Raw genomic sequence first — 12,500 nt, 5'->3', positions numbered from 1 at the left:
GGGTTGGAAGCCGTCATAGCCTGCCAGTGAGCACAAAGTAATCAGGACAGATATCTGTCATGGAGCAACATGAAGATTTGTTTGTTTGTTTGTTTTGTGTATTTGTGTGCACTCTTGTGTGTGTGTGTGTGTGTGTTTGTGTGTGTGTGTGTGTGTGTGTGTGTGTGTGTGTGTGTGTGTGTGTGTGTGTCTGAGAGAGTGTGACAGCAGACTGCCATGCTCAGCCCAGTTTTTCAGAGTTCAGAGAGAACTGTACAGTACAACTCTACACATATAGTGCACATGGACTAGTCTGGATTGTATTCATTGCTTAATACAATGAGGACATTATTCAGTTGATGAACAGGTGTCGGCCTGTACAGCTGTTCTTGAGGAGTGACCACACCAGTTGTTTGTGTGTGTGTGTGTGTGTGTGTGTAGGGGGAGAGATTCCTGGCTGTAGTGTGATTGATCAGAGAGGGCCCCATACTTGCAAACACACAGTTATTTTGTTTATTAAGAAAAGCTCAACTAAATAATGATCTTCCAGGTGTGTGTGTGTGTGTTTGTGTGTGTGTGTGTGTGTGAGTGAGTCCTTATAAGTCTTGGCGTGCAGTGTGAATGTATGTGTCACTCAGTGTTTATAAATGAAATCCTCAGTTTCTACTCATTTGCACATATTGGTTTGTTGATGTCTTTTACTTGGAAATGAGTCATTGCAGTATGCGGAATCATCATGTCTTCAGTTCAAGGAATTCAAGAGGAAGTATCCAATGACAGCATTGAGCCTGACCTGGTATTGATGATGCATAATAAGTCCAAGCTATCGACTCATTGGGTGTCCAGGTTTTGGCATCAATAACACCTGATGGTAGAGTCAAACACTTGAAAGGCCGTGAAGCCTCAAAGTCCAGTTTTGACCGTAGATGTATAGAGAGGAAGTAGATGAGGAAGTCGTGACAGATGATGAATGACGAGCGATGGTTGATTGAGATTACATCCCACACCAAACACAATCACATGCCTGAACATCGGAATCCCATATCTCATTCATGGCATTACAATACATCTAGCAGACACTTTTTTTGTCCAAAGTGACTTACGTATGTCAACTATACTACAAGGGACTACATTGTCCCCAGAGCAACTTGGGCTTAAGTGCCTTGCTCAAGGGCACAATGGTGGAAGCCAGGAATTGAACCGACAACTTTCAAGCTACTGCACGCTAGCCCAGCTAGCATTAGCATCGTTCACTTTTAACCTTAAACATCTGTATCCCATATTTCATTAATTCGTTCACTTTTAACCCTGTTTTTAATCCCTGTTCTTCTTTCCCCCCCCCCCCCCCCCCCCAGCGTCCTGGAATGCCATCTGGAGCTCGGATGCCCCACCAGGGGGCGCCGATGGGACCTCCGGGCCCTCCGTACGGGGGCAGCCCCGCCGTGCGCCCCGGACTGCCCAGCCCCGGCATGGAGCCGAGCCGGAAGCGGCCCGCCGCCTCGCAGCAGGTCCAGCAGCAGCCGGCCACTCAGAACAGGACCAGGAAGTGAGTGGAGATCACTGTGTCGCCAGCTACTCTCTCTGTGTGTGTGTGCGTGCGTGTGTGCGTGTGTGTGTGCGTGTGTGTGTGTGTGTGTGTGTGTGTGTGAGTGTCTGTGTGTGAGTGTCTGTGTGCTTGTGTGTGAGTGTCTGTGTGCTTGTGTGTGAGTGTGTGTGTGTGCGCGTGTGTGCGTGTGTGTGCGTTTGTGTGTGTGTGTGTGTGTGTGTGTGTGTGTGTGTGTGTGTGTGTATGTGTGTGTGTTTGTGTGTGTATGTATGAATATATTTGTTTGAACCTCTTTGTGTGAGTCTGTGTGAGGGCATATACCAGGGGTAGGCAACCTATGGCACGGGTGCCACTGCTGGCACGCCGAGGCATAATCACTGACACGCCCCACCAGCATCAGCAAAAAAAAAAATCTCAGACTGACAAAGTGACAAACTACAAACCCCAGATAAAAAAGCTCAGCCAAGAAAAGCAAGGACAGGGATCACACTGACTGGTAGGCAAGATATACAGTACCTTTTAATTGAGACATACTGTATAGCCTATGATTCATTTTAGCCTCAGCCCACACTGTTCAGTTAAATAGGCCTGCTGTTGCCTATAAAATGTTGTGGCCGTTTCATTTGTTATGCATGGCTATAATAATAATAATAATAATAATAATAATTAACATTTTATTTTATTAGCACATTTTCAATGTAAAATAAAATTCCAAATTTGTAGAAGTATATTCCCGTTGTTTGTGTGTGTTTTTTAACCATTATTGTTGATAGTGGCACACTCATTGACTAGAAATTTTGAAGTTGGCACTGGAGGTCTCAAAGGTTGCCGACCCCTGGCATATACACTCATATGGATCTCATTCCCATGAGTTAGTATGTCCTCTCGCCTTTCACACGCTCATTCACAAACACACACACTCCACCTCACTTCTTTATTTGTCCTATTTATCAATGGCATGTACAGTGTTTTACTGACGTCAGTGGTCTGTGCCGTGTTTGTGTCTGTGCGTGTGTGTGTGTGTGTGTGTATGTGTGTGTGTGGGTACATTTTATGTGTGTGTCTTTCTGTGTGTGTATGTGTGTGTGTGTGTGTGTTTGTGTGACTGTTTACTGTTAGGCTCCGGTATCTCTGATGAATACTGCCACTCTGTCTCCTTTTTATTTGCTTCCTGTGGGTGGCCCGTCCACAGTCCAGCCAGGAGAGAGAAGGAGCCTATCTGTCTTTATACGCCTCTGTCCAGCCCCCTAAATTCAGCGCTGACAAAAACATTCCAGAACTCTCCGAGAGAGCCACACACACTCACCAGGGCTGTTCCGTATCCCCGCGCTTAACTAAATCTGGTCCAGTGCCTCTGCGCTGGCTAACTGGCTTATTTTTTTACGGTACATTGTGAGTCTGTGTCTAGTAGACCCAGCCATGGCCCTTTTGCTCCCTTACTTTAAGCACATAAGCCGGCAAGCCGAGCACACAAAAGTATGCCAACACACACAAGTATGGAAGTATACGAGTAGTCGCGTCCAGACTGAGCGTGGATGGTGTGGCTGACCCACTCTCGTCGGTCAGCTTTTTGTTTTTATGACGCCTGAGCAGCAATGTGTCATCTCTGGCCGTGGTCAGCGTACAGACGTGACACGCTCGTTCCGTGCGCTCGCGCCGTGTAGTGTGGCTTTATCTCGCCACTTTGTCGGGGCGCTCCACGTCTCCGCGCGTCCCCGTGCGAACTCGTCTGGCGAGCTGTCGTCTCCCCGGCACGGCACGGCCGGTGCGGTGTAACTAAACGTCCCTCATTTGCCACTCCCCCGGGCTACCGGTGACCCCCGCAGCCCCCGAGACGACGCGTTAATAGACTGTGGAGTGACTGGCTGTGCGCTGTCTCACACACACACACACACATATACTCTCTTTGGTCTCTCGCTGTCTTTCCCTCTCTCTCTCCCTCCCCCCCTCTCTTTCTCTCTCTCTCTCTCCCTCTCTCTCTCGTCCACTCCGGTCCCCCTCTGAGACGGGCAGGTAGCACAATTAAAGCCCGCTGATCAATGGAGCCGCCAGCCCAGGGAGCTGGAGCAGACAGGCTTGTTCTGCTGGAGCTTCTCTTTTCCTTTCCTTTTCTTTTCTTTTTTTCCCATGCTTACGCTTACACACGATGGAAGTGATAGATGCACGCACACATTCTCTGGCTGTCTTCAGACCTCATATACAGTATGGGGAACACACACACACACACACACACACACACACAGATTCTCTCTCCCTTTGTCTATCTTTGGTGCATACCTGCTTTTTTCCCTCTCTTGCTGAGATTCTCTCTGTCATCTGTCTGTGTGTCCACACATCTCCCTCCCCCTCCCTCTCTCTCTCTCTCTCTCTCTCTCTCTCCGCCTCTCTCGCTCGCCCCACCGCAGCCGTCCTCACCACGGTGCAATTGATCCATGCCTGGGCGCCCGACCTTGTCAGACACGGCAGGGAAATGTTTTCCCCCGTGCCTGCCCACCCTCCGCCCCACCTGCCCCCCCCCCCCCCCCCCGCGGGCACCTCTGTCACCGGCTGATGGATGGCGACGGCGAGCCAGGTGCTCCCGGCGTGAGAGAGAGCGCGGAGCGGACAAGCTGTCCTCCATCAGAACGAAGGTCCCCCTCCTGACCCACATTAAGTGGGGCTACACACCCCCCGTACTGCCCCCTCCCCCCCCCCGCCTCACCCCCCACCCCGCAAACTACACACCACTGGGCTACCGCTCGCCGTCTCTGACCAGAGCTCATCTGGTATGTTAAGCAATGGAGGAAATAGAAGGAAAGTAGGAAATGTCCTGGAGGAAATAGGAAGTGACACGTTTTTTATTTGTTTTGCTCCCACGCTTGTTTCAAAGGTGTCAGTGTGTTGTCAGCCTGTGTCCCGGTAGGCTCTTGGTGTGGATGTGGCCGTGCTGTTGTCAGACTGGTGAGGCATGGCAGCGCGGTCAGACCACAGGGCCTATGAGTTGCTCTTCTCTAACTAGCGGCTGCTGCTCTATCCAGGCGTACATGCGTTGACACACACATGCCCAAACTGTCCTTCTCACATGCCCTCACACACGCTTTTTGCAGATGGTAAACACATTTACTGGGACACACACACACACACACACACACACACACACACACACACATACAGATACAAACATTCTCTGGCTGTCTTCTGACCTCATATACATGGAAACACACACACACACACACACACACACACACACTGGCTGTCTTCAGACCTCATGCTCTCTGTCACCAACACCCTCTAATCAGAGACCCTTCAAATCCCGTCAACTCCTAGGAAGCCAGTGGGATTCCCCGGAGCCAATGAGATGCCAGCGAGGCAGATGGACATGAGAGATGGCCAATCAGATCCCACGCTTGGATCAAAGTAGGAGTTCATTCTGCTGCATGATGAGTTTTTTACCCCCCTTCCTCCTCCTCCCCCCCACCTTCTGCCCCAGCACCCCAGCACCCCAGCACCCCAGCCCCAGACCAGCTCCACCACGAGGTCCTGTATCCTCCCTCAGCTGGGCTCGCCTATTTCCAGGAGGCTCCTTTTAGTTCCCCCGAGGCTCTGCAGCACTGAAAAAAACACTCATTTTCCCTTTTGTATTCATCAGTATTTTTTAGCGAGCCATCATAATTGCTAGTTGCTATTCATACTTGAAGAGTTTTGTCTCAGGGTACTATTTGCACTGTCACTGCACTGTCAGAGATTACACCAATTGACTTAAGTAGAGTTGCTATTTCCTCAAATTTGGTGTGCCTATTTTTTGCAATAAGTCAAACCAAAAACAGCCATCCCACATCATACTCATGCAAACTACAAAAGCAAACTATTTCTACACATCATTTTGCCTCGTTTAGTACATACGTGCAGTGTTTTTTATGAATTGGTAAACAGTAGGTGCCCCAGTGTTTTTGCTTTGAGCTTTTTGGACCACTTTGGCCCCAGAGAGTCAGGATGTCCCCCTGAGAGGTTGACCTTCACTCTGACCCCCCCTCCCTCCCCCCCTAGAGAAGGAACGTGCGGCTGCATGCTTTAAGCCGCTTGCATGGCATGGTGAGGTATGCCCTTTGAGAACACACTCTCTGGTGTGAGCGTCCGGTTTGATTTCATGTTTGTCTGTCGAATGTCTCTGACTGTTTCACCGTGCACAACACAAAGTGTCATTGTCACCGACACCCCCAAGGATTCTCCATTCCCTCCCCAAAACATGCTGCAGTATCTAGGAGTTAGCCACTGTATGCTACCCAGAGTACTGATGGGACTCTGCTGAGCTTTCTGTACGCGCCAGAAGGTTTTGCTTTATTATTTCTAGGGGAATGTTACTCAGGCTCCAGCTGTCAAGTAGGGTGGTGGGAGCCAAGAGCTGTTGGTGTCCCCCTTTTGTGTGGGTATTGGGCCGGGCACCGTCGCCGCTAAGACCAGGAGGTCGTCCAGTTCGTTTGGTGTGAGCTGCAGGCAGCGCTACATATCTGTACGGTCCTATCGCCAATCACAGTCACAATCAATCACACAGTCTCCATTGGGAATCAAGCTCCTTGCCATTTCCATCGAGAGTGCAGATGCAATAAGCAGACAGACATTTATCAGTGTACGACAACGTGTTTTTTTTTTTTTTTTTCTTTACAGTTGTTTTTTTTCACATTCAGGCAGATGTTTGTTATAAAAAGTCATAAAAAATACTAGCCCTTAGTTGACATTTATCAGTGGATGACAACGTATTATTTGTTGCTTTCGCATTCAGGCAGACGTCCTCGGACGGTTTGTTAAAGACAGGTCATAAAAATACTAGCCCTTAGTTCACACCTCACCATTTTCTTCTGTAGAGCAGATGCTGTTGGTCACATCCTCAGTGTGGCTTTGACAAGTAAACACTAGACTATACGTGGCCATTTTCACACCCAAGGAAGTCTGTAAGAGGCCTGGTCAAACCACCCAGCATGACTGTCATGAAACACATACAGTAGGCCTCAGACGCGACTCTGATGTGGTAGTGGGTGGGAATGTTGATGTCTCTGACCCACTCTTAATCGCCACTCCCACCTCAAAGCATGTCTTTCCCATGATGCACTCTGGAATGTTGTTACGGTGACAAATGTTAAAAAAAAAAGAAAAAAGAAAAAAGTGCATGAGTGTGAGTGTTACAGTTTTTGTCCGGAGTGTGCATTTCTTCTGTGTGTCCTGCAGGGAGCTTGTGCATAGCATCAGCCAGAGGACTGTACAGTGCTGTACATGCTTTGCCATCTCAGTGAGCAGCCATCAGCAGTGTCAGAAGTGAGGAGTATAGTGTCCAGGCGTTTAGACTGTGGACACAGTCGCAACACAGTTTCTGTTCTTACTTTTAGTAATGCCACCATAAGTATTGGCCTTTCTGAGACAATCTCAGTCATTCAGATGTGCCAGCGATGGTTTTTACCAACAAATTAGGTTTGTGTTTTTGTGCGATGATTGAAGTGCAAACGGAGGTTAAAAGAATGAATGCTTTCCTAGATCCAGTGAAGGACAGAGAATATCTACTGTAATATGATTAAAGCATGGAGAGAGTGCATGTGGATATGAAAACCAGCGTGTGTGTGTGAGTGTGAAATTAAATCAGTGATATGGTATTGGAGAGGAGGTGGAATAAATACATGCAAACACACACACACACACACACACAGAGTACACACACACACACACACACACAGAGTACACATAAAAAGACCCTTTCCAAGTCAGTGATGTGGTGAGTAGAAAGTGCCAAATCTTCACGGTGATATCGTGCAATGGGTGTCTGAGCTCACAATCCCCATTCCCGTCTGGACTGGCACACGCACACGCACACACACACACACACACACACACACACACACACACACACACCACTGGGATGCCAGGGTGCTGGATGGCTCCCAGATTTTTAGCAGATGTCCCGTATACTACGCCGCTATCAGTCACCATAGTAACACCTCTTTTCTCCCTCTTTCTGTCTGTTTTTCTCCATCTCTCTCCCCCTCTCTCTCTCGCTCCCTCTGTCTCTCCATCTTAGCGCCAAGAGGAGGAAAATGGCTGACAAGATTCTTCCACAAAGGGTAAGCAGGAGCAAGCATCAACCTCGTACATCCCGTCGCTTGATATCGTTTGATCCCAATGTGTGTGTGTGTCTGTGGGGGGAAGATGGAAGTGTTGTATTTCAGTGGTGAGGTGGTTTTCATCTTCTTTTTTTGCCTCTGAAAGGAAGCAGGTTTAGCTAGCTAAAGGTTGTGCACAGAGCAGTGTCTAGAGGCAGGGAGAGGTAGAGGGGCTGGTGGAGTGGTTTTCTGGGAAGGTGATGGTTAGATGACTCAGCCTCCTCTAACAGAGCCGCGACCGGGCGCGGGTTGAGCTTGGAATCGGCTGTTTGGAAATCAGGGGGGGGGGGGGGGGGTGCACCTCTCAGAGCGAAATCTGATTTTTTGATATTCATGCCAGGGCACCACACCGCCACAGGTGGGGGTGGAGGCGTCGGCTGAGAGGCGCGCGGGGTGATGCAGCTGCGCCGGGCGGCAGCTAGCCGCGCTAGCGTTAGCAGGTATCCAGGGATGTTAGCCACCGGTGTCTTTGGCACGTGTCTGAGATTCAGTCTTTTCATTCGGCTCCAAAACAGCCATTCACAGTGCTTAAAGTATGACTGTTTTGTACGTTGTGTGTGTGTGTGTGTGTATGTGTGTGTGTGTGAGTGAGCGTGTGTGTTTGGAAAAGCGAGTGTGACACAAAGAGAGGACAAAAAGCCGTGGTTGCCGAGTGAGGGAGGCGGTTCGCAGCGTTTTTATCTGCGCGACGCAAGCCAGCGGCGGCGATAGGAGCGAGGCCCTGGCGCCAGACGGATTACTCAGCGGCGGAACACGCGCTCGTCTGCGCCGCGTCTGAGTCCACGTCTGAGTCCGCATCCGCGTCTATCGTCTAGCCCCCGCTAGACGAGATACGAGAGCGGGAACGACAGGCGCAAAAAAGGAAGAAGGATGGAGAGAAGTGGCGGGAAGAGAGAGAGAAAGAGAGAGAGGGAACGGAGTTGTTGTGGAGTTGAATTGCGGGGGAGATATGGACATCTGAAGGGGCCGGAGTCTGGGGTTTTGGTGCAGTGGAGGAATCTGTGGGCGAAGGCTGGGTTTGGATGGTGGACTCTGTGGGCGAAGGCTGGGTTTGGATGGTGGCCCGTTGGCATGCCAGATGGAATGGAAATGTGGCCGGGGGAATGGGCGCGAATGGCACGAGATGGTGGCACTGCGGAACACTGCTGGGGTAGCCATATTGTCTGCGCTCGCTACTGAGGAGAGTGTGAGGGCAAATTAAGGGACAGAGTGTCAGCCAAACAAGTTTAGAGGGGCGTGTGAGCAATATTGAATTACTGTTTTTCTTTTTTTGTTTTGTTTTTTTTCATGTCATAAGTATGTGAATTTGAATATGTCATATGTAACATGTGTTCATTATTGATGTTATACAGGGTTTATCCACTGATGATAAAGTGAATATCCCCCTCATGACTTCCCCTTGTGTGATCGTCTCTGTTGCACCTTGTGTGATCGTCCTTTTAACAGATCCGGGAGCTGGTGCCTGAGTCCCAGGCTTATATGGACCTGCTGGCCTTTGAGCGCAAACTGGATCAAACCATCATGCGCAAGAGGGTGGACATCCAGGAGGCCCTGAAGAGACCCATGAAGGTAACCTCCATGATGGGCCGATCTGAATTAAGCCGTTTTTATGAGGCCAGTCAATTCTGGGCAGCCCCGCTGGCACCATTGTCTTCCCTGCGCTGCTGTAGGACAGCGGCATCACTCAGGGAGCCGTGTTTGACACCTATACCATGAGTCCCCCAGATAAATCCATCCTGTCGGAAAAAAAAAAAGCGCAGGTTAACTTTCCGCAGGCTACAACCGCTCAGGTAAATGAGGCTAACTAAAAATAAAAAGGGATGCAGAACAGGGTCAGAACACACTTGGTGTGGTTTTTTCGACTCCCAGCCCGAGCCAAACAGAGCAAGACAGCTGTGGGCCGCCCAAAATCGCTTTCTAAAAGTCTTTGTGTGAACGTCCATTTGCAGGCGCTGCACATCAGCTAAAATGGCAGACATGTCTCAGAGTGACTCACAAGGATGACGTGAGGCTGCATCTAATTGAAACATAAAGGCATTTGTGGAGACTTTGTTATGCAATTGCCGGGAAGCCATTGCCATTACTTTGACAGCATGGAGGAGTAATGCAGAAAGCTATGAGATTAAGGCGTGATCAAGCGCTGCAGCAATTGCTCCAGCCATTATGTTACACCATAAACACAGTAATTGGATGGTGCAAGTGCTTCATTATATGGAAGATTTCCCCTTTAGGCCCCCTATGGTGAATGAGAGCAAAGGCAGTTTAAGAGTTGGGGTTGTAATGAACTGTTGGAAAGTGCTGGTATGTGCTTTGACCACTTTGATTCGCTTTCCCACGCAGCAAAAGAGAAAACTGCGACTTTACATCTCAAACACCTTCAACCCCGCCAAGCCCGATGCCGACGATTCCGACGGGAGCATTGCATCATGGGAGCTGAGGGTGGAGGGCAAGCTGCTAGATGATGTAAGTATCTCAACTACTACAAATCTTCACAAATATTGCAAAATCCTTAACTCTAAGTGACAGCATTGCACTAGCTCTGGTCTCTTCTGATTTTGGTGGAGATGTTGTGGACTTGGTGGGGGACTTTGGCTGAAGTACAGAATTGAGATGCCGTGTACGCATGACTCCAGTCATATTTCATCCCTGCTTAACGGCACTGGGCAGCGTTGACAGCCTCTCGTTTCTCTGTGACAGTCGAGATTTGTGGACGTTGTCCTGCCTTGTAATTTATGAACAAATCGATCCGCCCGCCTCGCTGGGGCCGCCGTCATAAAGATACTTTACCTTGAGCTCCCTCTCAGCGGAAGACGACTTGACCAAACCGCTCTTGTGTCGTCCGCGTATGCAGGCTGTGTGCATGCTGCAGATCTACTACTGCTACTCGCATGCATTCCACTCACACGTATGATCTCATATCCTGCCGATGGCAAATATGTGGCTTTCAGTTAAATATACCCCTTGCGGCTCTTGCCCACAGCCCTTGTGCTGCATCTCCCCTCCCTCCCTTCAGGAGCTTTGCGTTCTGTTTCCCCCACCGCTCAAATATGGAAATTGGTAGCTCTTTGATTGCACAGTGCAGCTGGACCCGTGCTGAGTCTCTCCCTGTCCTTCTCTGTTTCTCTCATTTCGTAGCAGAGACATAAACATCGGTAATGATTAGTTCTAGTGTGTGTTTATAGTTGGCCCGCAGTTACTTAACCGGGGACCGAGACGGAGAGGGGAAGAGGTGGTGGTGGTGTGTGTGTGTGTGTGTGTGTGTGTGTGTGTGGGTGGGGGGGGGAGGGGGAGGGGGGGGGTGATTGATTGTTTTGATAGACCCATGCAGCCAAGAGCACTTCAGAAAAAGGCAGCAGTGCACTGTCGCTCCCAGTCACGCTCCACTCGACTCAACTCGAGCGGACGGTTTAAGCCATCGCCGCTCGGGCTGCGCTCGGCGGCCTGTTGAGGTCTCCATAGCAGCTGGCACGGCGAGGCGACGCCTCTGGAGGAAGTGGACCCTGCGAGGGAGAGTTTTTAGCGTCTCATGTGGTTTCCTCTGGCCAGACCTAAGTGGGGCTGTGGTGCTCAGTGGCACTAAAGTCGTAATGCAAAGAATTGTCTTTGTTAGAACCTCCTAGCAACCGAGCCCCATCATTCAGCAGAGAACCGTCATGTGTGAAAGGTTCTCACTCCACTATGTTGTTTTCGGTATTGATTCTGAAAAGGGTGTTTTTACAGTAGCGCTGGAGGTTTCAGAATGTTTGTCAAGTCTGGAATGGAAACATTCCAGAACGCCAGAGTTATGTGGACTTTGCTAAGTGCAGTTGTGTAAGCAAACCTGGGCACAGATGAATTTCCAAAGACCACAGAATATCTATGCTTAGACATGGAGCATGTTTATTTATTTAAAGTTCAGATTAACGTACGATTCTGCATGTTCTGTTTGACCATCCTTATCTCTGTTCAAACCGTAGCCTGGGAAGCAGAAGAGGAAGTTCTCATCGTTCTTTAAAAGCCTGGTCATTGAGCTGGACAAAGACCTGTATGGCCCAGACAACCATCTGGTGGAGGTGAGTGAAGGTTCTTCTTCTCTAAAAAGAAACACTGCCCACGTCTCCCTTTCCCCGTATTCCTCTGTAGGCAAAGTCATCTCTGTAGTGTGAAGTCTCTGTCTAGTGTCTCTATATGACTGTGGCCAGACAGCCCTTAGCACGTCACCCGTCTAAAAGTAGTCGACTTGCAAGAAGAGTTTTCAACTACTGTAGGCCAGCTGGACTCATATTAGCCGCAACACACAGCAGCCGCGATAAATAAATCCAAGCGTCCTCATGGCCGAGCTTGTCACTTCGTTTTTGTCGTTCTCCTCCGGGGAGAGCTGGCCGCTGTGGTCATCTCGCCCCATGGTCCAGCACGGCCCGCTGACCTCCCCACGACCCCTCTCTCGCTCTCTCATCGTCTCAGTGGCGTGTAGGGGTGGGGATGACTCACGTGCCGCCTCCGATGCTCCAGTCCAGCACGTCTCGGACGCGGCGTGACTCAGTGTCTCTCAGTCAGAGCTGCCGTCCTTTGCGAGCGTCTGTGTGAGCTGACCCCTTCTTCTCACTTAAGAGTGTAAAGACACAAGGTCGACTCGGCACGTGTGTTTAAAGCATGGACATGGCAAGTGTTTCTGCATAAAACTCACAACAAGAGTGTGTCAGTAGTATAATTATTAAAGTGTGATCGAATATGGAGTTCAATTGAGACAGTTTGTTTAGGAGAGCCACATTGCTCGCACTTTGTCTTTTCATTAAGTGCCTTTGAGTTGTTGCTAACTGTTGACTTTGTGTTAGGAGGTAGCTAGGATTCCTGTACAAACACAGCATGCG

The 12,500-nt window shown here is 49.6% G+C and overlaps 1 protein-coding gene across 1 annotated transcript in view; it reads left to right on the top strand.

The window, feature by feature from the left end:
- The window catches only part of smarcd3b (SWI/SNF related, matrix associated, actin dependent regulator of chromatin, subfamily d, member 3b), a gene marked incomplete at its 5' end in the record, with an annotated part of 30,126 nt that overhangs the window by 8,205 nt on the left and 9,421 nt on the right, over window positions 1–12,500 (top strand). Inside the window, 6 exon segments of the mRNA XM_062521005.1 lie at window positions 1,335–1,525; window positions 4,832–4,921; window positions 7,569–7,611; window positions 9,097–9,219; window positions 9,991–10,113; window positions 11,607–11,702. Coding sequence (XP_062376989.1) covers window positions 1,335–1,525; window positions 4,832–4,921; window positions 7,569–7,611; window positions 9,097–9,219; window positions 9,991–10,113; window positions 11,607–11,702 — 666 coding nt within the window.

The sequence above is a fragment of the Sardina pilchardus genome, chromosome 19 (genome assembly GCF_963854185.1).
Source record: "Sardina pilchardus chromosome 19, fSarPil1.1, whole genome shotgun sequence".
NCBI classification, from domain to species: domain Eukaryota; kingdom Metazoa; phylum Chordata; class Actinopteri; order Clupeiformes; family Clupeidae; genus Sardina; species Sardina pilchardus.
Note: the sequence above shows the minus strand (reverse complement) of the source record. Positions and strands in the feature narration are given on the sequence as shown.